Source organism: Haliotis asinina, chromosome 1 (assembly GCF_037392515.1).
Source record: "Haliotis asinina isolate JCU_RB_2024 chromosome 1, JCU_Hal_asi_v2, whole genome shotgun sequence".
Taxonomy (NCBI): Eukaryota; Metazoa; Mollusca; class Gastropoda; order Lepetellida; family Haliotidae; genus Haliotis; species Haliotis asinina.
Window position 1 is genome coordinate 88,249,776 of NC_090280.1, and position 26,562 is coordinate 88,276,337.

General features: G+C 37.8%; 1 protein-coding gene across 1 annotated transcript in view; it reads left to right on the forward strand.

Moving 5' to 3' along the window:
• The window catches only part of LOC137254982 (2-methoxy-6-polyprenyl-1,4-benzoquinol methylase, mitochondrial-like), a 60,157-nt gene that overhangs the window by 23,617 nt on the left and 9,978 nt on the right, over window positions 1-26,562 (forward strand). Inside the window, exon 6 of the mRNA XM_067792567.1 lies at window positions 10,237-10,348. Coding sequence (XP_067648668.1) covers window positions 10,237-10,348 — 112 coding nt within the window. The remainder of the gene's footprint in view (window positions 1-10,236; window positions 10,349-26,562) is intronic.

The window sequence follows — 26,562 nt, forward strand, 5'->3', positions numbered from 1 at the left end:
ATGTAAGCTCTGGTGGTAGAATGATTAACATCACTGACTTTGTGTGCTGGCATTAGGGTGCCAGACTCTGAGAGTGTGGGGCCTGTGAAGACCCTGGTTATAATGGATCTTCAGTAACCCACACTTGTCATGTAAGAGGTGACAAACGGGATCAGATGGTCAGATTCGGCGACTTGGTTGACATGTCATGGTATCCCAGTTGTGTAGATCGATGTTTATGCTGCACTGCCTGATCTAGACTCCATTATTTACAGATCGCTGCTACATAGCTGGAATATTGCTGAGTACTTTAAACTGAGTAGCTCACTCACTCACTCTGACAGTGTATTTTCCACCCCAAACAGGATTTTACCACTTTCTAAATGGCATTGTGCATTTATAGGCAAAGATTGTTTGAAAGTGAAAAGATTTAAAAGAACATATGTTTGTAAGTGTAGAAATGAGCGCTACCCAGCTAACAAAAGTACGTTTTGAGGACCTTGCCCCAAAGTTATGTTTACGTCCCCAGAACGTCAGCATATAACGGTCCCCATTACGTCAAAAGCACATCCTCATGACATTATTTTCGACCCAAAAATAACGTCCCCACGACGTCATAAACAGAACATTGTCACAAGGTTATTTTCTACGTTCATACGACTCAAAAATAACGTCCTCGTGACGTCATAAAAAAAATGTCACAACATTATGTATAGTTTTTGGGTATATACATACTCAGAATGTACAGCAGTCTGAGGATAAATATTTGTATTCGGTTTCTGGGTTGTTGTCACCATGATCATAACAATATCCAGGGCTAAAAGTCGTAGTTTACGTTGTTTTTTGTTAGATTTAGATTACGAACGCTAAAATTAGGTCAACACTGGTTTGGATTTTTCGAAACTGTCTACTTTGAGCCCTGGTAACAAATAACAGGGATGCTTCTTTTGTTTACACTGAACCATTTATTCAAGTAAAATACATTGCTAAGAAACATTTCATTCTAGACTTGCACTTCCTCATCTTCCCCAGCGGCAGCATGCATCTGAAAAAAGAATAGTTTATCTTAAAGACTTATTTTGATAGGGGTCTCGTGTCCAAATGAGCGTACCAGTGAAATCCCTTGTCTTACTGGCATGCTGGTCTGCTTGGGGGAATTAACTCAGCAAAGAGTCCGAAGTCACAAGAAGCTAATTACAATTTTATTAACAAGAAATAGAATAACAAGGGTGGCCACAGAGAGTCGGTACAACCCTCTGGGCTGAGGGCTAGAGTTGGTCTGAGTTGGAAGTCTAAACCCTTCTGAGCGATAAATGGAGTTGGAGACTATAATAAAATTGACTAAACTTGAAACAATAAAATGGTTAAACTAAAAGTGCTTTATGGTTCAACTTCTTTATTATACAAGGTCACAACGTTTCGAGACAGATTCTAGTCTCTTCTTCAGGTGAGGTGAGACTAGAATCTGTGAGACTAGAATCTGTCTCGAAACGTTGTGACCTTTTATAATAAAGAAGTTGAACCATAAAGCACTTTTAGTTTGATTCCTCCAACTTCTAAATGCCTTTGAAACAACTTAATAAAAAGGTTGTGGCTCGTTAAAAGATACAAAATGGGCGTGCCCTATAATAGCCAATGACATACTGAATATACAGAGTGGGGTGTGACCTACTGGAATAACCAGGCAGAGGGGAGTGCTCTTAATCCTATTAATCCTATCTTAAGTGGCATTAATCCTGCTGGCACATTTACTGTATGCTTGGGCTAGCTCTATCCAAGTCTGTTTTGATGTGTCAATTATAATAGCTTGGATTACAATAGATGTGCTTCACTGGGCCATGGCTTAATGACCCTAATTAAAAATGTTTTCACACTGTTGTACTAATGATATGTTTTCTTCAAAGAAGCTCATTAAACTGTCTAGATTCAGCTTTTGTCTTAATGAACGGTTTGTCTTGTGGAATTCTAGATCTATGAAATTAGTTTTTGCTTTAAGCTGGTGTCTTCCTCTAAGCTACTACTGATCATGATGAAATTAATATGCTATGTCTATATTTTCTTAATATCTGAATCCTAATGTATAATGCTTGTTGTGGTAATAAACAAATTTTTGTATAAATTATTATTCCATGATAGCCCTATTATTATTCAAAAGCACAAGATTAGAACATGCCATTACATTTTTAACACCCTGAATGCTGAGGGGTTTTTTTTTGTTTGTTTTTGTTGTTGTTTTTCATGCGCATATTTTTGGAAGTTTTGAAAAGTGACAGTTGTGCGAGAATTGCTCTCGCGTGGTCCTGGGTCTGCATATGGCTATACAATTACACAGAAAATGTACAAATCATTTTCATTAATATTATCAGTTTTACTTATAAGTGTAAATTAAATCGCTGTTTATTAGCCTGTTCATATGAAACTGCAATATTTGTCCCATCATACTGAATATTGTACATCACAGGAATAAAGCACAAGTTGCAGTAATAGCTACTTGTGATCCTCTAACAGTTGTGTAGATTCTTAAACTGTGTCGCAGCTGACAATGGAATATACATGATGAAATAGGCGTCTCAATACCGGCCAGTGAAACGTGACTTTGTAAACACTATCCAATATGGCGGAAAGCAGACTTTGGCGTTCGTGTAAGTGTGTTTTCGAAAACATCCCAACTGATTCTGGGTTCAGCTGCAACGTTTCAGAATTATCATTACTGATTTCATGAAAACTTGATATTAGTGATATGTCATTATTGAAATTCAATACTCCCAGTAATTATCCCATTTTCGCATGTCAAAACATACAGCAAATAACGAATCGCGAAAAGCGACATTTACGATGAAGTCAGTTTTGAGGGGTTAAGCACTTCAGCTTTATCTGAGACAATAGTGCATAGTATCAAGAAACAGGAAATTTCCCACAGAATTCACAACTGTGAAGTACGTTTGTGTGCATGATATATTTAGAATTTTATTGGACTTCAAGGTGAAGATTCAGGAGGAATGACATATGTGTCCCTGTGGCATCCAGGGGGTTAATGCTATAATGGATGTGCACCCTATGTACAAGTTTTGCCTGTTTTGTTATAACAGTGTGAGCAGTGAGATGTCTTTACTGTGGCTTGATAGATTATTTCCCTAATAAATATCAATATTTCAGTGTTAGTGATAATATATTCCTCTATCAACCTTCATCATATCATAACCCTTGTAAATTTTAGGACAACTATGGCAAGAGAAGCGTAGGAGAAAAGATAACCACGTGGGTGGGGAGAGGGAGGGGGATGGTATTTCACAAGGCAGAAATGTCCTCTTATCTAGACTTGCCTCTTTGAAGGATAGAATTACATCCATGGGTCTAGCCCTCCGTACAGCCTTAGGGCATGCGACAGTTATGCCTATGCTTGATAACACTTGAAGTAACGGTTTCAAAAGTGGTATACTACACTCAATATGACAATATTTATGTAAACATTATTCAAACAAACAGAAACACTCAATGAAATCGCGTACCCTTGAATCCATGTACGATATGGTATGTAAACACTACTCAGTATCCAAAATGGCGGAAATTTTAAATGCACTTAGTGTTAGCATGTATTTTTGAAAACATCCCAGCCGATTCTAGGTTCATCTACAAAGTTCAGAATTATCATTGGTGATTTCATGAAAAACCGATGTCAGTGATCATTAATATGCTATTTAGAAATTCAGAACTCCGAGTAATTATCCGATTTTTACAGTTCAAAACATATATCAAATGACACTGAATTTCGGATTTGTGTAAAAAGTAGGACAAGTAAATAGATCTAATAAAGAGTCGTTTTCATTATTCTCAATGAGTCCGTTCTGAATTAATACATATAATTTACTAATCTAAACCAAACAATACACAAAATACTCACTGTTATGGCAATGAGCCCCTTTTAAAAGTGAGGAACAGACTCAGAACCCTGTAGGACTGGCAGCCGCGCGAGAACTGTGATGTCAACGAATGGGAAAGTACTCGCACAGGCAATGACGTCACATGAAGAAGTCATGTGCAATGTGTCTCAGTTTGGATCTTGTGGGTTCAAAGATAGAAGGAAACATGTTTCATACATTCACTGAAATGAGTGAAGTCAAGAGCACAACAATAAGTGTATAATATAAAAATATATTGTATGAAACAAAAATAAGGTAAGTACTTTGAATAGACTTCATTTAACTGAAGAGATAGATCTGTATGGTAATTTAAAAAAGAATATGACATGCTTCGACCCTGTCAAATATGATATTCCATCAAGTAAGCTCCGGGATGAGGAGAATAAGACGTAACGATTTTCCATTATTCAAACAAACAGAAACACTCAATGAAATCGCGTACCCTTGAATCCACGTACGATATGGTATGTAAACACTACTCAGTATCCAAAATGGCGGAAATTTTAAATGCACTTAGTGTTAGCATGTATTTTTGAAAACATCCCAGCCGATTCTAGGTTCATCTACAAAGTTCAGAATTATCATTGGTGATTTCATGAAAAACCGATGTCAGTGATCATTAATATGCTATTTAGAAATTCAGAACTCCGAGTAATTATCCGATTTTTACAGTTCAAAACATATATCAAATGACACTGAATTTGTATGGTAATTTAAAAAAGAATATGACATGCTTCGACCCTGTCAAATATGATATTCCATCAAGTAAGCTCCGGGATGAGGAGAATAAGACGTAACGATTTTCCAATGGGTCAGTGCTGGCAAGCTACTAGACAGAACGTCCTCACAACGTTATACGAAAGTTGCTCCTTGGTCTGAAATACACGCTGTTAGGACATCCTGGTTACGTAAAGTGTAACGTTGTGACAACGTCTGTAAATGACATTCTCATAACCTTCAAACGTGAAGTTATATATTTTCTTCAGTTGAACGCAAAACAAATTTATTCAAAAGTTGTTCCAGATTCAATATCATCTTGATAACTAATTAGATGGTCAACTGCAAATACAAACATCTTCTAATAGGTCAAGAAAACAAAATATATAAAACGAATGTCCTCACAATGTTACGAGTACGTTACACCAAAGTATTAAAAATATGTTGCAAGGACGTAGGGAGAACGTAATGTGTAACGTTGTGGCAAGGTTGTGATATGACGTTATCCTAGGATGTTCTAATAATGTCCTAGTTACATCATTTCCTGATGTAACCAAACATAACGTTGTGGGAACGTCACATGTTAGCTGGGTACTTGATGTACGGGTTACAAATTCTCTGACTTGTGATGATATGGATATGCTTGCCATAAAAAGGTGACTGTGCTTGTCATAAGAGACGACTAATGGGATTGGGTGGTCAGGCTCGCAGACTTGGTAGACATATGTCATCGGTTCCCAGTTAAGCGGACTGATGCTTATGTTGTTTATCACTGGATTGTTTGGTCCAGACTGATTTAAATATAGCTGGAATATTTCTGAGTGCAGCATAAAACTAAACTCACTACAAATTCTCTGTGATAGACTGACTGTGGCTTGATTAAAATAGTGATTGTTACTTGTTGTGTTTAAGAGATCACATTCTCCCACAGCAATTTTACCTGGCCTGTCCCTCTTTTGCACACATTTGCGTGAGTAGATGACGCATACCTGTTTGAACTTTTTTGATGTTTCTGTACTGATAACATTTCTTTTTCTTATACAGTAAATACTGTAAACGTAGAAAGTATTGTTCCCCCAAATTATTGAGTATGGCTGATGATAACTTCAACTTCATGTTTGAAGTTTTGCGATACCTATTGATAAATTTCTCAAAGATGAAAGCTACTTTTGCATGTGTTGTTTCCTGTGAGTATTAAAGGAAGGTGTGATAACACGTGTAGTTCCGTGTCAGTTTTTAGATAAATATTTTGCTGCTGTTGACTAGGAAGGATGAGGAAGTGTGTTTAACTGTAGATTTAACGGTGTATGTCTGGATTTCTTTAACTGTTACATGTGCTTAGTGACAGGTCAGTAACCTTTCCTGATTGGAGAGTTGACACTGTGGGACGATATGCAGGCAGGAAACAGGATGTGCAGGATTATGTATCTAATTATGTGCTAGCTGGTTTGGCAATGTTTGAAAGTCAATAAAAGAAATATTTGTCCTCAACCTTTGTGTTTGCTGTTGGTCTACAGAAATAACTGTCATGACACTATTACGACTTTGTGTCACAAATTTTTCCCGGTATTTTCTTCTCATAACTTTCCACATTTATCGCTCTATTACTGGATGTTTGTTGTGTGAAGTTGTTTATGCAGTGTTTGATTTTAAAGACCTGTAGATATCAAGGTTAGAATTTGTCTTCAGGAACCCATACTTGTTGTAAGAAGCAATTAAGTTTGATGAGCATGGCAATATCAAATTGTCAGAACACCTAGCTAACTATCTATACTAACTAATCTAGACTTGCCACACATTTTAGACTTGCATGGGATACAGAGGATGTTCTTGTTTCAGGGTCCTTATGACAGACTAATGTTGAAATCTAGACATTCCACACATTTTAGACTTGCATGGTCTAGATGGGGTATATTTGTTTCAGGGTCCTTATGACAGACTAATCATTGGAATCTAGACATTCCACACATTCTAGACTTGCATGGGCCACATGGGGTTTATTTGTTTCAGGGTCCTTATGACAGACTAATCATTGGAATCTAGACATTCCACACAATCTAGACTTGCATGGGATACATGGGGTATATTTGATTCAGAGTCCTTATGACAGACTAATCATTGGAATCTAGACATTCCACACAATCTAGACTTGCATGGGCCACATGGGGTTTATTTGTTTCAGGGTCCTTATGACAGACTAATCATTGGAATCTAGACATTCCACACAATCTAGACTTGCATGGGCCACATGGGGTTTATTTGTTTCAGGGTCCTTATGACAGACTAATCATTGGAATCTAGACATTCCACACAATCTAGACTTGCATGGGCCACATGGGGTTTATTTGTTTCAGGGTCCTTATGACAGACTAATCATTGGAATCTAGACATTCCACACAATCTAGACTTGCATGGGCCACATGGGGTTTATTTGTTTCAGGGTCCTTATGACAGACTAATCATTGGAATCTAGACATTCCACACAATCTAGACTTGCATGGGCCACATGGGGTTTATTTGTTTCAGGGTCCTTATGACAGACTAATCATTGGAATCTAGACATTCCACACAATCTAGACTTGCATGGACCACATGGGGTTTATTTGTTTCAGGGTCCTTATGACAGACTAATCATTGGAATCTAGACATTCCACACAATCTAGACTTGCATGGGCCACATGGGGTTTATTTGTTTCAGGGTCCTTATGACAGACTAATCATTGGAATCTAGACATTCCACACAATCTAGACGTGCATGGGATACATGGGGTTTATTTGTTTCAGGGTCCTTATGACAGACTAATCATTGGAATCTAGACATTCCACACATTCTAGACTTGCATGGGCCACATGGGGTACATTTGTTTCAGGATCTGTATCACAGACTACTAAATGTAGTCAGTTGTCTTATCAAGTCCAGGGTCTCAATTTACAAAGCACTAAGGTGATCATAAGTCACAAAGGCAACTGTAGTGCAATGTTGAAGAATGGGAGTAAAGGTTAGTAAAGGCTGCTTCATGAAGCATCATATAGTGAGAAATTTGCTGAGGATGACAATAAGCACCAAAGAGTCAGGTTTAAAAGGTGAATCCTCTGGTGACTTTAATGCATTTAGTGGTACTTACATCCAGGACCCCGCCAAAGGTTTACCTTTTAATATGAGGACAAGGGACCTGTACAACAAAGATTTCTTTTGTAACCCAGCTTGCTGTAAGAGGCAACTAACTGGATCATGTGGTCAGACTTGCTGACTTGGTTGACACATGTTATCGTTTCGCAATAGATAGGTGCTCATGCTGTTGACCACTGGATTGTCTGGTCCTGACTCAGATATTTACAGAACACCAGCATATAGCTGGAATATTGCACAGTGTAGCATTAAACTATACTCGGATATCATGCATTGTCCTTTCATTTTGAAAAAGGGACTGTCGCCAGTCGACCCCAGATGTCTGGATTGTTATAGCAAACAGGATTATTTACAGACCACCCTCAAAATGTTGGAATATTGCTGCGTGTAACATGGGAACAACCACGATCATTTTTATTTAGAAAGAGACTGTTGCCAGTCTACCCCAGTCACTGGATTGTGTGGTGCAAATGGGATTGTGAATGTGACTTTGAAATGACTCAGTTGTTACATTTTGAAAAGGCATTGTTCCCAGTCTACTCCTAATTTGTGGGTGATTTATGTACAGACCACCTTCAAATAGTATGAATATGGCTGAGTGAGACAACCTTCATTGATTATATACTCTTCCAAAAGAGTAGGGGAAAGTATTTGGATAGGAAGTGTAAATGTTAACAAACATTTCAAGGACAGACATCTTATGAACGCACCACCATTTCCCTCTGTTACCACCCCTAATCACAAGGCATGATATGCACATGCACAACACAGTTGCCCCATACATGTTTTTTCAAGAGGGTCGAGAAATCACTTAGAGTATTAATTTTGACACTCATCTTGCAAATTACATGCTACACACCAATCCTCTTTCAAATACGACTACATTCCAAATAACTAATATAAACTATGGTTGTAAGGAAGTGCAAATCGTGATGCACTCTGAGAACATTCAATAATATCATATCAACATTGATTGACTCTGATAAATCTCCTAAATATTTGTAATCATAAATTTTTAAAAAAATGAAGATCCCCTACTTTTTTTGATGAGTATATTTTGAAAGAGGGATTATTCCCAGTCTACCTTCTCCCCCTGATAACGTGGCTACAGGTCTGCTGTGTAGTTATTTGCTAGATACAGATAAGTCAACAATTATTAGCTTCCAGAATATAACTTATAAGAGGACTCCTGGCAGCTCAGCTGTGTGTGTGTGCTGTCAGAATACTGGTCTTATTTTATGTATTTCTTTAAATAAACATAATCTTGGGAGCCAATGGTGATAAGATACTTGTGTCAGATCTCATAAACCTACTTTAGAGAAACTTGAGTTTCTCTCTAAACTTGAGGTAAAATTAACAGTCCAGCACTACAACTTCAGCACCTGACCTTTCAGTGGATATCCTTCACTGCCATAGTGATTGAACAACTCATGTTCCATCTCAGATACTCGATTTTGAGCCATTTCACAACAACCAAATAATGGGAAATAAATATTTAATGAGAATAATCAGAATCCAGCTTGTCCATCTGGAAGTATCCAGTTTTCAGGATTTAGATACAGATGACATGCAAGGTGTAAAGTCTCATCACCTGTTCCAGTTTGGTTGATGGGTTAGAACTGAATCATTTGGCTTGGCATATTGTACCCATGTTGGGAATCGAACCCAGGACTTTGGTGAGATGATCAGTGCTTTTACCACTAGACTACCCCATAACCCCAGTAGAGGACAAGGAATAGGACACAGTGATTGTTTTCCAACGTACAGGTGTATCCTCTAAACGAGGACACCAACTTTATGTTGGGTTTGGTGAGTGTGACAGTGATAGACTGGTTTTTCATAATACAGGTGCATGCTGTGGAGTCTGTATAAGCCTCCAAGAGAGACCACCACCTTGATTTCACACACAGGGTTGGTGAGGTAGTATTGTGGTTGGTGTGTTTGCTCGTCACACTGAAGACCCAGGTTCACTTCCTCACATGGGTACAATGTGTGAAGCTCATTTTCTGATGTCCAACATCACGACACTGCAGAAATATTGTGAAAAGCACTATGTACTAGTAACCCAATTCACTCTCTCACTGATGACAAATTGTATTGACAGATGTTAACAAGCTCAGGTCATACCAATTATATTTCTTGTTTTTATGGATCTGCTGGTCATATTTTCTCAAGATAAGAGGAGAAAAAAATAAATTTTCCCATTCAAAAATGAAAACTTTAATGTTAACATGATATAAAGTGAAATAGTCTTGAAATCAGTGTGAAACCAAAACTCAACTTAAAATATATTTTGTTGATATTAACAAACCAAAAGCATTAGCATGGAAACTCATGTGATGTTTTGGTTTGACTAGTGATTGTGTAAATTGTATTTTTCCCCCTGCCCTTATGTTTTCTAAGGACAAAAATCTGTGAAAGAAGAAATAAAATTGGTCTGACCTAAGATGATTGATCCAATCCTACCGACGTTGGTTTGTGTCCTTGCAGGTTGTATGACAACTACTCCTTCCAAGTGATTCCTGTGATTGGGCAGGTGATAGCAGGAGACTGGAAGTCCTACCAATACCTGGTGGAGAGCATCAGGCAGTTCCCCAACCAGGTATGTCACTCTTGGTTTCGGTCAGTGCCAATCTCTGTCAACCAAATCTTCCTTGGTCTCTGTTGATCTTGCTGAGTCTCCATCCTGCTGAACCAAATCTCAGTCTCTCTCATTCAAATCTCTCATAGTGTTTGTCTCTCTCAGTCACCCTGTCTCTCTCTCAAACAAATCTCTTTTTAGTGACTCAGTCAATCCATGTCCCTCCCTCTCTCTCTCTCTCTTTCTCTCTCTCTCTCTCTCTTTCTCTCTCTCTCTCTCTCCCTCTCTCTCCCTCTCTTTTTCTCCCTCTCCCCTTCGCTCTCTTTCTCTCTCTCGTTACCTCTCTCTTCATCTCCCTGTCCCAGTCCCAGTCTTAAGCAACTCTCAGTCTCTGACACAGTCAGGTCAGTCATCAGTCCTGTATTATTTGTTCTGTATAACGATGGACATTGCAGAAAGGCTGTGAATCAGTCTATTCTTTCGAGAAGATATGTTATGAAAATTGTGAACTTGCATCATATATTTTCTCTGCAGCCTGTTTTGCTCCCAAGCAGTAAATGTCTCCACCACTGGTTTTGATCCTCCCACACCATTGACATGTCATGCTATGTCTGAAATATTGCTCAACATGGCGATAAAGCTCTCTCACCCAGTTTTTTCAGCCTCTTTTTAAACTAAATCATTGAACACAGTCATCAGTTGATCCAGAAACTAGGATATTACCAGCACATGACATTCATTAGGTCCTGTCCTGGACAGAAGATTATTTAAGACATTTGCAGTATATATATCACACATAACAGATAGTGATATTCACTATTTATTAACCACCCACTCACTTGGACTGTCTGCACAGCGTGGGTTATCACATATGGCAAATCATCCATTATACATTGGGCTTACAGAGATATTGCCTCTTAGAGAGGGATGTCATAGATTTCAAACATCTGTGAAGATCTGGGTTAGAATTGATCTTTAGTAACCAATAGTTGTTGTAAGAGGAGACTGACAGACATGCTGACTTGGTTGACACATTCCATCATGTCCCAGTGTGTAGATTGATGCTCATGCTGTTGATCACTGATTTGTTTTGTCCAAATTATTTACTGACCACACCATATAGGTGTAATATTGTTGACTGCAGAATAAAACTAAACCCAATAAATCAATCATAGACAGCAAATATATTGAACTACATCAATGTTTGATAGTGGTGGTTGACTTGTTTTCATCACTTTCAGACGAACAGGATGGTAATCAGTGTACTGTTTGCTGTTTTGGACATATTTTGTCAGTTAGAACGAAAGATAAAAATAAGAGACGAATAAGACAGTCCATTAGGATTTGCTGTCATTGGTATGACTTATAAGACTTGACATTTGTTACCCGTGAAGGTCCAGCTAGAATATGTGGCTTCAATAACCCATGCTTGTCATAAAAGGCATCTAACAGGATCATGTGGTCAGGCCTGCCGACTTGGTTGACACATGTCATTGGTTCCCAGTTGCACAGATCGATGCTTATGCAGTTGCTCACTGGATTGTCTGGTCCAGACTTGATTATATACAGACCGCCGCCATTTAGTTGGAATATTGCTGAGTGCAGCATAAAACTGACTCACTCACTCACTGTAAGACTTGACAGTTTCTGTGCCAGCACATTGCTATATACGAAAATATTTTTCAGCAATTCATTATTTTGATATTTTTTACAATTCTGACTAAAACTTCTGTTCCAAACATTCTAAATACTTACATTAGCCTTGAGTTCTTATCAGACAGACATTATAACGATGAACACTGTTTTTTGTCAAAAGGATTCATGATCTTTCCGTATGAGATGTTATCAAAGAGCTGTATTATCTTACTGCATGAGCACAAAAATAGGTGGATCAATGGAAGACACACTTATCTAGCACCTGGGAATACAAATAAAGTCTGATAGTTTTAGGGTCAGGGAAATCATGTATCAGTCACAGTTTATAGGAAAACATCCTGATCCCCAATTAATACAAAGAGTTCATAAAGTTTAACATGACATACAATCACTCTTACCTGAAATTAGCACAGTATGAGAAATTTACTATTGACAAAAAATAAGGGAACTAAAAAGCTGAATGCAGTAAACTTTGAGGTGAAAGGGTGCATTACTGTAGCGTTGCCCCCGAACACAACATCCAATGACAATTAAATTCCACGTGATGCATTACCAATACGTGATGCACGTACACACAGAAGCTAACTTCTGTAAACATATTGGAGAACTCACAATCACTAATGCTACAGTGTTGAACACATGCTGAAATATGCCTCTGAGGAGGCAGTATCTCAATGAACAAAACAAATGGAGAATTGTGGGGATGATAATTTAGGGGGGTACATCATTGTGTCAAGTTGCCCAAAAGTTTGGTAAATCAAAAAGTGTAACTTCATACCTGTGGGAGACTTAGCACCATCAAACAGGTGGGGTTGCAATGGATCGTCTCATTACATTAATGGCAATAGGTTCAAATCAGCACCTGCCATCAAGAGGGAATTCCCTTCACTCAGTGGGCAATGTATTTCAAATTCAACCATTAAAAACCGGCTCTGTCAAGCCTGTCTGAAAGTAAGGCAGCCTTTCAAGGGTGTTACCCTTACAATTCACCATAGGTGCCAAAGATTGGCTTGGGCTAGGCAGCATCAGGGATGGGCTTTGCGCCATTGGCGTTACACCATGTTCTCAGATGAGTCAAGGTTCTGCCACAGATTCAGAGATGGCATATAATGCTGTTGGTTCCATAGCAGTGAGCGGTATGCCAGCGTGGCAATGATTGACCATGATCAATATTGAGGTGGTAGTGTCATGGTGTGGGGTAGGGTTACACATGACAGGTGATCAGGTCTGGTCATCGATAATGGATCCTTGACTGGTCAGCGATATGTTGACGAAATTTTGCATCCGGTCGTGACTCCACTGGCTAGAATCATTGACAGGAATTTTGAATTTTAAGATGATAATGCCAAACCACATTGGGCGCAAATTGTCATATCTTATCTGCGATGAGAGGGCATACAGACATTGAACTGGCTCTCTAAGTCCCCTTACCTGTCGTCAATTGAACATCTATATTCTCAGTTGAAGGGTGTACTCCAGGGACCCTGCACCTGTCAACCTGCAGCTCTGCTGAAGTAATGGCGGTCAATACCACTTGTAACCATCCAGAAACTAATCAATAGTATGCCATCAAGGTGTCGTGAATGTGTTGCCCAACATGGTGGACATACCAGATGTTGAACTTCATACCCAAATTTGCTTTAGTGGACTTTCCAGAGTAATTTCACCTTCACTGTCATTTCATCAGTTCCCTTATTTGTATATGTTCATGTCAAGAGCGTGACCAAGGGGTACAGTTGATCCACCCTGCTGACACATGTATTCTGGTGTTTTGTAAATATTGTATTCTGGACCAGACAAACAAGTGATTGATAATGTGAGCAAAATAAATGATTCTCAGGTCATGGCAAGGTTTTATCTTATTTCATTGTTTTTTCTTTATTTTTTTAATATTTAATATTTCTCCAAAAACCCTGTTACAATGTTACAAGTGGGAAGTGGAGGAACCCAATAGTATACATATATGAAGACACTGTTTAGCAAGAGGTAATAAATAAATAAATAAATAAATAAATAAATAAATAAATAAATAAATAAATAAATAAATAAATAAATAAATAAATAAATAAATAAATAAATAAAGAAATAAATAAAGAAAGAAAGAAAGAAAGAAAGAAAGAAAGAAAGAAAATATATGAATAAGTAATAAAAACAAAAATACAACATGCACACCCACGTTCACACCCACTCATACAACCACACACATGATGATTGCAACTGAAATAATTAATGATATCGACATTTAGTCTTGCAGTACTAAACTGTAGGGTGGCATGAACAATTCACTGTAAACTGAATAATGTGTGGTAAAACTGACATTTCTCAAAATACCGAGCCATGACAATTGATTTATACAGAAGTAGCTGGGGATATATACTCTTCAAAAAAAGTAGGGGATAATGAACTTTCCTTATGGATAGAAAGTGTAAACGTTAAAAAACATTTCTAGGACAGACATCTTATGAACACACCACCATTTCCCTCTGTAACCACCCCTAAACACAATGCACAATATGCACATGCACAACGCAGTAGCCCCACACGCATGCATGGGGTCCCATTCTTGATACTGACGTTTTTTCAAGAAGGTCAAGAAATCACTTAGAGCATTAATTTTGATGCGTGTCTTGCATCACACATTTGTTAGTGTTTGTTTTAAAATGAAGATCACATACATGCAAATTACATGCCATACACCAATCCTCTTTCAAAATCGACTACATTCCAAATAACTATGGTTGTAAGTAAGTACAGATTGTAATGCACTCTCAAAACATTAATATCAACATTGATTCACTCTGATAAATCTCCAAAATATTTGTAATTGTAAATTAAAAAAAAATATATGAATTTTGTTATATATGAATTTTGAAATTATGAGTAATGATGTATAAATTCATTAACACACTGATAAGATATCAATCATAGAAACACCAATACCCCTAAATTATTTTGTCCAGCATATATGAATTCACTGAGCCAGTTCATTTAAATTTGATCACACAATATATGGAAAACTTCACAAGCTTTGACATTATCTGCTTTCAGCAATAGCACATATTTGCTTGGCCCTGATAGAGGAAAATATGAGGGTGAATAAAATAAATGTATGTCAAAAGCTGTTTACAGATCTGAGACAGTTGATGTTGATGAAACCCCATTGGATACACAAAGTACAAAAATAGCACAGTATCCCAGTGTGTACCTAGTATTTATTACCAGCTGATTCACTCAGTTGCCTGTAGCTTCTTACAGATCCCCTCAGGGTTAAACATTGATAGGATCTGACTTGTAAAAATTTGTTTGTCAAAAACATCTGATGATTTTTTTCAAGAAATGGACGCAAACTTGTTTGCGTCAATTTCTGTTTTTGTTGGTTACTTATTGTAATATTAAGCTGGGCCCCATCTAGCATATCACAATATATGAGCCGGTACAGGTCAAAGAGAGGATAGCTGTTATTTCATTATCCATTGGTTGCTAATTTTAGCTGGCTGCCCTGTTTCCTTTGGAAGACGTCGAAATCATGTTGTGTATTTTTTTAAAATCCCTGTCATGCAGGTGCTGGAAAGGCCTTTGAAAAATGAAATAGTTCTTAAGTCTTTGAAGTCTCTTTTTATAATTGTTACTTTCTGTTATGATATGTCTCTGATGTTAGTATAAAGGAGAAATAACATTAAACATAAATATTCATTTCATGGGCGTGAACAGATCTTCAATTTTTAAATCCGCACCCTACTTGCCCTATATGACAAAGATTTTTATTACAAGCTTGTGAGAAAACTGTGAGTGAACAAAGTCATCTCTGGTGTATGAACGATATGCAGGTACGTAATACCTATGGACATGCATACAAATTAAATCTTGTATAGCAAATATTTCAGACTTTGGATGCCTTTCGTTGTTGACGTCAGAATGGTATGTGTATAGATCTACATGTTTTAGAGTAGGTAGATGCGCCAGCATTTCTTAGATTTAATGTTATACATAAACAGACAAACCCACTTAATATTTTTTACATCGTTCAGATATCAGGCAGTATTTTGTTCACTTACACTCTCCATAAAGATGAAAAATGTGAAAATGTCGTCGCACAGTGCTTTTATCGGTGTACAATAAAGCGGGGACATTTACTATTGTTTCAATAAAAATTCATACACCATTTAGCAGGTCTATTTTTCAAACCTCCGAAGTATTTGCACTTCAATCGATACCATCTAGTTGGAAATTTAATATTCTACATTTCTGTGTAATTTCATAGTTGTAGGTAGATCCAGGACCAAGCGAACGCAATTTTTACACACATTCAGTTTTCAAACCTTATGAAAAGGTGCGCCAGAACATCAACAAAAAAAACACTTTACATACAGGGGCTTAACTGGATTCCAGATCTTTCAGCATGACATCAGTCTACAGACAGAGTGCAGCTTGACCAATCCAGATGTGACGTCACATGTATAAACGAGCAGAGCGTTTTATATGGCATTCTATACCATAGCTTTGGCAAACATTAGCGTGTGCAAAAGGAGCCAAGAACCAGCTTAACCAATATGGCTGCCAGAACAAGGAGAAACATAATAGCCATGTTTATTGGTATAACACAAAAATATGAGAGGTTGAAGCAAGTACTTCCACATTTGACAAATTTGCCATTGTACCTGTTCATATAGAATATCAAAGGTCTAGGTAACATGTAGAACATCAGCCAAAGAAGCAATCAATATCAGTGTTGCATTATTGATTATTAAACAGATTATGTCAACAATCAAAAGATTAAATTTCACGATGTATTTCAAAATACTGTCTAAACCAAGTTAACGATAATAGTTAAAATGTCTTTTTTCAAGACTGAATCAAGAAATAAGAACCAGACACCTAAAGACTATTAATGTATAGTCCCACAGCTCAAAGGTTTGCTCAGTCCATCCAAGTTTCATCTAAATCAGTTGCTAATATTGGTATCAGTGTGCAGAATAACAACTTGCCCCCTAGCCTGTGGCTATTAAAAATCCAGTCAGGCCAATAATCCTCACAGTCAGTGGCCCATCTGGCTTGTAAATTTACATGGGGTCATTTTGTCATCTCTGACTTGATAAGTTTATACACTTTAAAAATCATGCAAGATTATGGCCTGCTAAAAATAAATATCATATTAGCGGCTTAATGATGAAACCCGTGTCTACATTCAAATTTTGGGTTAGTGAATTATGTTGTTGGCTAGTAACTTTCAGGCGTAACTTGCTCAACTGGCCAACAAAATCTGGAAGCTGTTTTGCACGCTGATTGGTTTAAAAAGTTCTCTAGGGTTATGTTGATAAATATGTCTGTGGTAATTCCACACTCCAGCACAGCAATGACATGACATCACTGCCACAGGCTAATTTGCATATCATGTGACCAGACTTTTCTCTTGTTTGTAAACAAATGCGCACATTCATTAATATGCTGAGACTGGCATAAGGCAAGCAATTCGACGAGGTTTTCATAATGTTTTACAGTGTTACGTAAATATTTTTCGACTATTGCATCAGTAATGTTTGACAATACATATTTATATTCCAAACCGGCTGCATGGTTTGCTATCCATTATGCTTTGATGACAGCACGTGGAGCCGTACAACCCATGGAAACAAAAGATCACTACGCAAATCGAAATTTTAGGATAATTTCTCAGTGAAACTGAACCTTTTAACAAAGATGCATAATTAGATGTGTAGACTCATCAAAAATAAAACAGTTATGAAATTTGTTCATTAGAGCGGTGTTGGGTATTACGGAACACTTAACACCTCATTCCGCCTAATTCCTACCCTGTTTCATCACACCTAACAATAATTAACACACACAACGAACTATTCAATGTGCATCATAATCACGTGTGAAGACAAGTTAATCCCTCTTAGTAAACCTGTTTCAGGCAAATATTTGACACAATCTAATTGTCAGATTTTGAGCTCTTGTCAGCTCTGCCAAACAGTGACGTCGGGCTTTTCCGAACAATGACGTCAGGCTATTCCGAACACCCGTCAGGCTTTTCCGAACTCTCGTGTCGGGCTATTCCGGGCTATTGGTCGGATTGACATCCTCCATGACAAGTGTTTAAGTTCAAGTGTGGTCATTTTGTTCATATTATGTACTCTATCTCCATGTTTTTACTAAAATTTGTATAATTTAGTCCGTTCCAATGTGGAGCTGGAATAATGTTGAACATCAAACCAACCAACCAATAATTGAAACGTGCAGCTAGGTCCTCTGCGATTTTTTCACTCTATCAGTAAAAAGGAATCCATGTAGATTTGTTTGCAGTTTCAGAAAGTGTTTGTTCCGAATTAACGTCATTATACTGCAATTTTAGGAAAAATGAAAAATAAAAAGACGACGTACATTCCCTAGCGGTGTGGTCTTGCCTTAATATTCCAAAGTGTCATCATTCCATATACTGATATACCAGGTACACATCCTATAACAGTATAGTTTAATAGTGTAACTGTAACTCATATATTATGTACATTATTATGTATTTAAGCATATATATCGTTGCAAATAAGGTCAAATACGTTATTGTTTGATGTGTTATCTCAACATCCAGTTAATGATGAAAGTATTCTCCCGTAACCATGCCGGTAAAACAACTACTGCCATGGACGGATCATATGAAATCATTTATGCCGGTATATTTACGCAATTTATGCATATGAGTCAAACGTGTTCACGTGTTACGAAAGGTACTTGTCTGAGCAACTACATACCAGATAACAACTGTTTTATATGTGTGTACAGCGGAGGAGGAGTTTTGTCGTTCCCTATAGAACAATGTTGTCATGAACGATTCTTCACATGACAGTGCCATCTACACCTTTGAAAGACACAGATTACAGCCACCCCAACCAAAGCTATGGCACAACGCTGGGAATTATGGGGACTTACGGTCACCAGTTGTTGACAAATATCAGTATGTTGTCATTTCAGTATTGATCTTAACCACCTGACTGAAAAATACCGAAACATAAAACATACTAGTACGTGAAAGAGCAGTGTGAAAGAACTACAAACTGTAAATCAGACCATATCGAGTGCTTAATGAACTATAGTCAGTTAAGCCAAAATCACATCTGGTTCAACTTACGTATAATGTAACGATGTCAGTTAAATAATTTGATGAACACTAGGTCCAAACGCAGAAGAAATATTGGTTCATTTTTGTTCAAAATGCAGGAATTTAAAGGTAGGCATTCACTATTTGAAACAGTAGAAAAAAGACTCTGAAAGAATCTCCATGAAGAAGAGTGTTGTATTAAATTTAACACTATCACTTGATTGATGTTTTGTTGAAAATGTATGTCTTATATTCTCCTTGAAAATCATATAACTGCTAGTCATCAAACAGGTACTCCTGAGCACTGTCTCTGCACAAATGTGTTCCAGTGTGTATCTATTTATCAGGTTTTTCAAATGTACATCACTTATAGTATCTTTATTTAATGATTTTTATAGAGTTGATATATGTCTGGTCACTTTCTTATTGAAAGATTATTTCATTGAATGTATATTATGGAGAAAACTGAACTGTTTTGAATGCAAATCGACTTAATCACATATGGGAATTAATTCAGTCAGCGTGACATTTTCTATTATTTCATGTCTGAATACAAAAAAAACCCAAACAACGTGGTGATGCACCAAATGGGAAATTAATGCAGAAAATAATGTACTCAAAGCTTTACATTTAAACATGTGATTAACATGTATGTATTTTATGATATGTACACATATTTTATGGGAGACATAATTAACTGGCCATGGAAAGTAATAGATTTATGTATTTCAACGGGGACAAGGGTGAAAGTAATTAAATGATGGGCAAGGTGTCCGTCAGTCACAGTCTAAGAGAAACCACTCCCAACAAAGTCATGAAATTAACTGCCCTTGATGTTCCTATGAGGTCACGGACGAATATCTCAAACGTTTATCGATATGCTTCAACAAACATGTTCCTGATGTGAAAGTAAGTTGTTCCACAAAGTAATGTTTGGAGTTAATGTCTGATTTGGTTTGGGAGAATGCAACAGCTTGTACAGTAAATCTGATTCCTTTACGAAACAATCATAATGAGTTTTTTCAGCATGGTACAGGGCAAGTTAAATTTGAACACCTACAACTAGAGACTGGAAACGCGTATTATTATCTTTTTTTGTGTTTGTCTGGACACTTTATAAAACAGATTGAGTAATTAATGCCATATGTTATACTATCAACAAATAAGCAAACGACCATAGGCATAAAGAGGTCAATGGCGCTTGTTTGGTAAAGGACGACAGGGCTGCGCAATGATGGGTTAAAGTTGATGGGACACCACAGTCCATATAAGGGTAAATAAGCTTTCTGTTATGGTTTGGAATTGCGTAATGCACTTAAATAGACGTGTTGCTACATTTAGAATGGGGTATCCTTGTACTGACCAAAACCTGTTGGCTTAGCCATCTCATCAACGATATACACACAAGGTTTAAGGATGTGCTGCCAGTTGCTTGTCTTCTCGTCAGTTTTCTACTCTGCGTCTTTTGAAATATATTTAATGAGCAGACGATTATTTTTCTGGTAGAGGAAGTTTCCATTTCATGGCATACGCATAAAACTTGCTGTATCCTCAATTTCTAGACTTGGATCGACTTTCTGGGATATATTTCTTTCAGGGTCTGTATGACAGACTAGAGATCCTCCCGCAAGCAATTATATTATTGGTTGATGGTACGTGACACCATACACGGACAGCATTAGACATTGCTTGTGATATTGTCTGTTGTCTGTTTCAGTTTCAATTAGTCACCATGGTTACAGATCGATGTCACAAGCTACTCATCTTTTGTATGGACTCAAGATATTTTATGCTGTGACGCAATATGACTGCATCAGTGAATGTATGGAGCAGTGGATCTATTTAATCAATTTGAAATGAAGCTGTAAATGCTCAACGCCACACCAAATTCCAATGCTGTTTGCATGAAAACATATCAAAACAAGAAATCTGACTCTAACTTGATACTCTTTATTAATAGTTAAGTAGTGGTAGGGGGTGGTTTTGTAAAATGATTTTGTTGTAAGGTGTTGATGGAGCATGTGGCAATGGACTTCAGCCTTGATTTGTGTGACAAGAGAAATGGACTGTTATTTGATGAATCTATCATGGCTCATCTGAGCCAAACTAGATTGACTGGTACTGGTAACGTCACATGCAGTGTGGCAGGTACTAGAATTAGGCAATTTATTTATGGTGGCCAGATATGTGGTAAACCTTCTGGTTCTGATATTCATGCAAACTAGAATTAGGCAATTTATTTATGGTGGCCAGATATGTGGTAAACCTTCTGGTTCTGATATTCATGCAATCTCTGTGTTCTGTGTTTTGAATTTTGGAGGCTCTGTGGTCAATTTGTGATCATTGCAGTATGTACATGTGTCTCTCTGGATTTTGCCTATGTATTTATTGTGTGAATATGTGTATGTCTTAGAGCCATTGTTTGTGGGTATGTATGTGCCTTCGTGCGTGTGTGTGTTTGTGTGTCACTGAAAGAGAGAGAGAGGGAATGTAAGAGAGATAGAGAGTCATTGTGTCATGACTGCATGGATAAACAATTCTCTCTCTCTCTCTCTCAACCTCTCTCAATCTCTCTCTCAACCTCTCAACCTCTCTCTCTCAACCTCTCTCAACCTCTCTCTCAACCTCTCTCAACCTCTCCCTCAACCTCTCTCTCAACCTCTCTCAACCTCTCTCTCAACCTCTCTCTCAACCTCTCTCTCTCAACCTCTCTCAACCTCTCTCAACCAAGTCAGTCTCTCTGAGACACCCCGCTGTACCTGATGGCACACCCAGTGTTAAGGTTGATTTGGCAGGCACAAGTGTTTAGCTGTGATAAGGAAGATAACTACACACTTCCAGTGTTCATCAGACCTCACTGAACCTGTGTACAACAGCCTTCAGGGGCACTGGAGTTCTACTGTAATCAGACAGTCCTTCTGGACTTTAATGCCACTCTCATCAAGAAACCAATTCTTATGAATGTAGGCTTTATTCCAAAGAGGTTTATTTATAGATTTTAGTGCTGGAAGAACAGGCTGTGGTCTTTCCAAGGAGATTGATTCAATCGTGAAATATTTATGAGAAATTATATTGATGTTCGTAGACACGTGTACACCAAAATTCTGAAAATCTAGACTCAGAAATCATCCACTTTTAGTGGTTAACCATTTAGTATTCATCAGAGACACAGTCAGTGGAATGGCCTAGTGCTTAGGCTTGTCTTAAAAAAGGTCCCAGTTTGATTCCTGACATGGGTAAAGCATATTCCTGATGTTTCCTACTGTTTCCTAGTTGTTATAGTGTCTATTTCAGGACAGCCACGTCCAAATATTTCTACAGACCAAAAACTATGTGGCCAGGCTATATGATATTTAGTTATTATTATTCAATCTTCAATCCTGATCTTTATCACTATCGCAGAATACATTGTTTTGTCAGCTACCTTGTTCCTCTTTGTCACTTCCATTAATTACTGTATATGACATTTATGGCCTTTATTGGTCATCTCCTTTGGCTGTGTCTGTCATCACATCAAGTGTAGAAGGAAGTGCTATTAGTTTCACTATCTGTCCATTGTTGAATCTTTGCCTGTCTATTGTTGTTAAAACACTATATATATGTGTATGCTCACATCTATACTGGAGGTGAGATGTGAAACGTGAGATGTGAGTGTGGTCAGGCCGGCATTCCGACTGTCTTTGTAGGGACGACCGCGAGCAGGATTATGCCACTTGCAGGAAAGGCCCTGGGGTTGAGCTGGAAGTCCGCTCACCTCATTCATGTATACTCGTTTGTCATGTCTTGTGAAACCAACTAAAGAAGTTTGATTAACTAAACAATGCCTTCGTTTTCAGCAACGTATTCATTCATCATTTCGTCAAAGTATTGCATGTATAGAAAGAAAAAAGAAAGCCCTAGATGTGGTAGGGTAGCTTGGTGATTGCTCTTCATGCCAAAGACCCGGGTTCTATTCCCCACATGGGTACAGTGTATGTATCCCATTTCTGGTGTCCCCTGCTGTGACATGATTGGAATATTGCTAAAAGAGGCAAAACCAACTCTCACTCACCCACTCACCCCTGATATTGAGAGCAGTGATGACATTCCATCAACCAGGTCACCTGTTACACCAGGATTCCTGGGAATGTCATCTGCATGGAGTTGTGTTGCCCTAATCGTCTTGTTCCTGATTCAAGAGATCAGGTTCCTTGTCAGTGGTGTTGTTTGGTTGTCCTTTTACGCCGCATTCAGCAATAGACCAGCTATATGGTGGCCCAGTGGTCAACAGCATGAGTACTAGGCAACTAGGATACAATGACATGTGTTGACCAAGTCAGCAAGCTTGACCACCTGATCTCGTTATTCTTCTCTTACGACAAGCATGGATTGCTGAAGAAAAATTCTAACCTGCATCATCACAGGCACTATAGGGAAACAAAACTCTGAGAGCATCAAAAAATAGATTCAGATGTACATATATGATTCCAGAGGTGATTTCAAATGGTATTCATAAAGGATAGTTTCCCTTACAAGGAAGTCCAAACATAGCTCACAGCTTCAAGACCCAGAATGTCACATGAATCACAATGTTTTAATTTTGAAGTTTCTACATCTGTAACATAGATATGAGATACCTAGAATCCTGTTTTGAGAAGTAGCTGTATCCTGTCATTTTCTGTAAGTCTATCCAATGGGCTGGTTATTGGAAACCGTCTTGGTGATAACCAAGATTTTCTATTAGCAATAAGACACCGAGTGGGCTTGGTTTGATAATGTCTTCAAACTTTGGTTGGCAAAATCATCCTCAGGATCTTTCAGAAATATTGCCCTGAGATATGAAGTATCTCTATGAAGAAGGGATCATCCCAAAGACTTAAGTGTCATATGTTGTTAAAGTGATATGTTGTATAATTTACTGAAGCAAATGTATCAGGTGATAAAGGGATCTTATTTATTTAATCAAGTGATCAGGAAAATGGAACTATAAGTACTTCTGGTAACTGTGTGAAATATTTTCACAAAGGTTTTTTTTATCCGCCCCCTTTCTTAGGGATATAACCCTCTCGGATTCATCTTCATTGCAGCTGTCATTATGGAAAAAAAGCCAGATGTTTTTTTCTAGGTCACAGAACGTATTACAGATAAAAAGAACTTCAAAAGTGTATATAGATTGATATAAGTGGATAAAGCTGTTCACTACAGGACATGCCCTTGAAGAGCTCAGTAATGAGATTTGCACATGTTGATCTTGTCCTCAGTCGCTGGCTATATCATTGATTTTCCAGGGTTACGTTGGAACATCCAAGATTAGAGTCTAATTGTGTTCAGGCACAGTAGTTTTCAGCTTTTTCTTAGTCTCCAGTTTTTAGGCCTGTGATAATTACGATTTAACTAGCTTGGTGTCGTGTTTTTTAATTGATTTGTGTTGAAGTTGTTTTTGTTTTTTGAGGGGGTTTGTTTGGAAGGGGGGAGGAGTCTGTGTTAAATTTGGTTAAAAAATAACAAGTTTCATTTATGTTTGCATCATTTACTTAATATATGCGGAAATGGATTCACAAATATGCTTCAAAAAGTGATTAACATATGACAGAAATGTGGACATATTCTCTTGTTATCTCCCCTGCATCCATAACAACTAAATGGCAGCACTAGGTAATGTACCATTATAAAAAAGTAGGGGTTATTCCATTTTGCAAGCATACCACTGGCCAATGCCAAGGCATGTGAGAAAAAGTAATGTATATCCATACAGATGATATATTTCCAAAGGCATAGAATAAATTGTCTTTTTTTCCTTTAATTTTTGTTCTTCATCAGTGTCCTTGACTTTGTATTTGTATTTTTTCAATCTTAGAAATCTAATATCCCCTACTTTTTGAATGGTATATTTACTTTTTTGTAGAAAATAGATCTGCATGTGCAAGCAAGCTCAATCCAAGTGGAACACTCAGTTCCCAGTATATTGCAGCTCCTGTAAACCTGTCTCAGATTTTGTCTTTGGTAAAGACATTGAACATTATTTATGATTGATACAACTTTCTCTTGCCATCGCTGATTGGAAAATATCACATTACTGAAAACTTCCAATATATATTGCCAATAATTGGTTTCAAACCCACAACCCTTTGCTCTCTAGCTTTGCGGTTTTATCCACTAGGCTAATTACTGTGAAGAACGAGATTGTTGTCTGTATGAACCATGTGTTACTTACTGGACAGTACTGTGTGCAGAGCATGTGTATTGTGTGTGCAAGGCAAGTTGTTGTCTGCCAGTCTCATCCCAGTTGATGCCAACTGTTCCATCATTTGTGGGCTGTTTCATCATTGTTGTTCAGCAAACTACATGTACACAAAACATTTGCACAAACTGAAAATAGTACATAGTAAGATATATGTGTTTTACATTCATGACAGTTTATAAGTTGGATAAAACTCTTCTCCTCGGTTTGGCAGTAAATATAAACCTTTCGAGTCATGTTTTATCCTACACGTATGATACTCACATCGTGTTATCACATCATGTTATCACATCGTGTAGAGGGAAATACGCCTCCAGCTCAGGGAATACAACCTTACGAGGGACTGATAAAACTCTGTATTTCCCTAGACACGATGTGATAACGCATTTATCTAGCTGAATGTTTTCACTAGATCAAAACAAAACAACACGCAACACAACATGTTTCATTGCTGCCTACCAGCTGATCGTTTGACCTCAATACACCGCACGTTACTAAAGGCTTGTCGATGCGCACTTTTCTCACTTTGCATCATCACCGAGGCATAGCAGGGTAATATGACTTTCGTAGCGGGAGTACACAACTTTTATACTCCCGCTCACGGATCGTGATGGATGTACATGGTATTTTATCAGAGTCACGTGGACCAATCAAAACTCAACATTCTTACATGAGGCTAGATAAAGATCCCTGTAGTGCAATGCAGTGTGTTCACCAATACACAGTTCAACATAAGGCATGATAAGGGCCTTTTTTACCCTCAGTATTTGCACTAATTTAGAAATGAGATTTCAAAGTGGTGAGTGGTATATAGCACTCTAGCCCATTACATTTATATGCTTGGTCAAAGCGTTTTTTTTATCTTTTCCTCAAGCACTGGGTGTCAATCTCAGCGACAAATCATCTTTTCAATCTCAACTCCCTGGGGATCATGTAACTCATGCAGTCACTATGCGCACCGATGTAGTGTGGCTTTCCAATCCTTACAAGGTACCCATTCACAGCTGGGTGGACTAGGACACATAGCCACAGTACTTTGTCCATGTTTTAACTGCACCTTGCTGTACCCGCAACTAGGTGTTTTTCACGTATTCATGTGGCCACCATCTGGTCATGTACCAACAGATTCATGAGTTCTTTCAAGTGCACAGGGTTGTGTACACTAGGGGTTGTGATGACAACACTGAAAGAGTCTGCACACAATGTTGAGTTAACAGGTTTGACACTCAGCACGTCCATTTTTGCTAGATCACTATCCTGGCG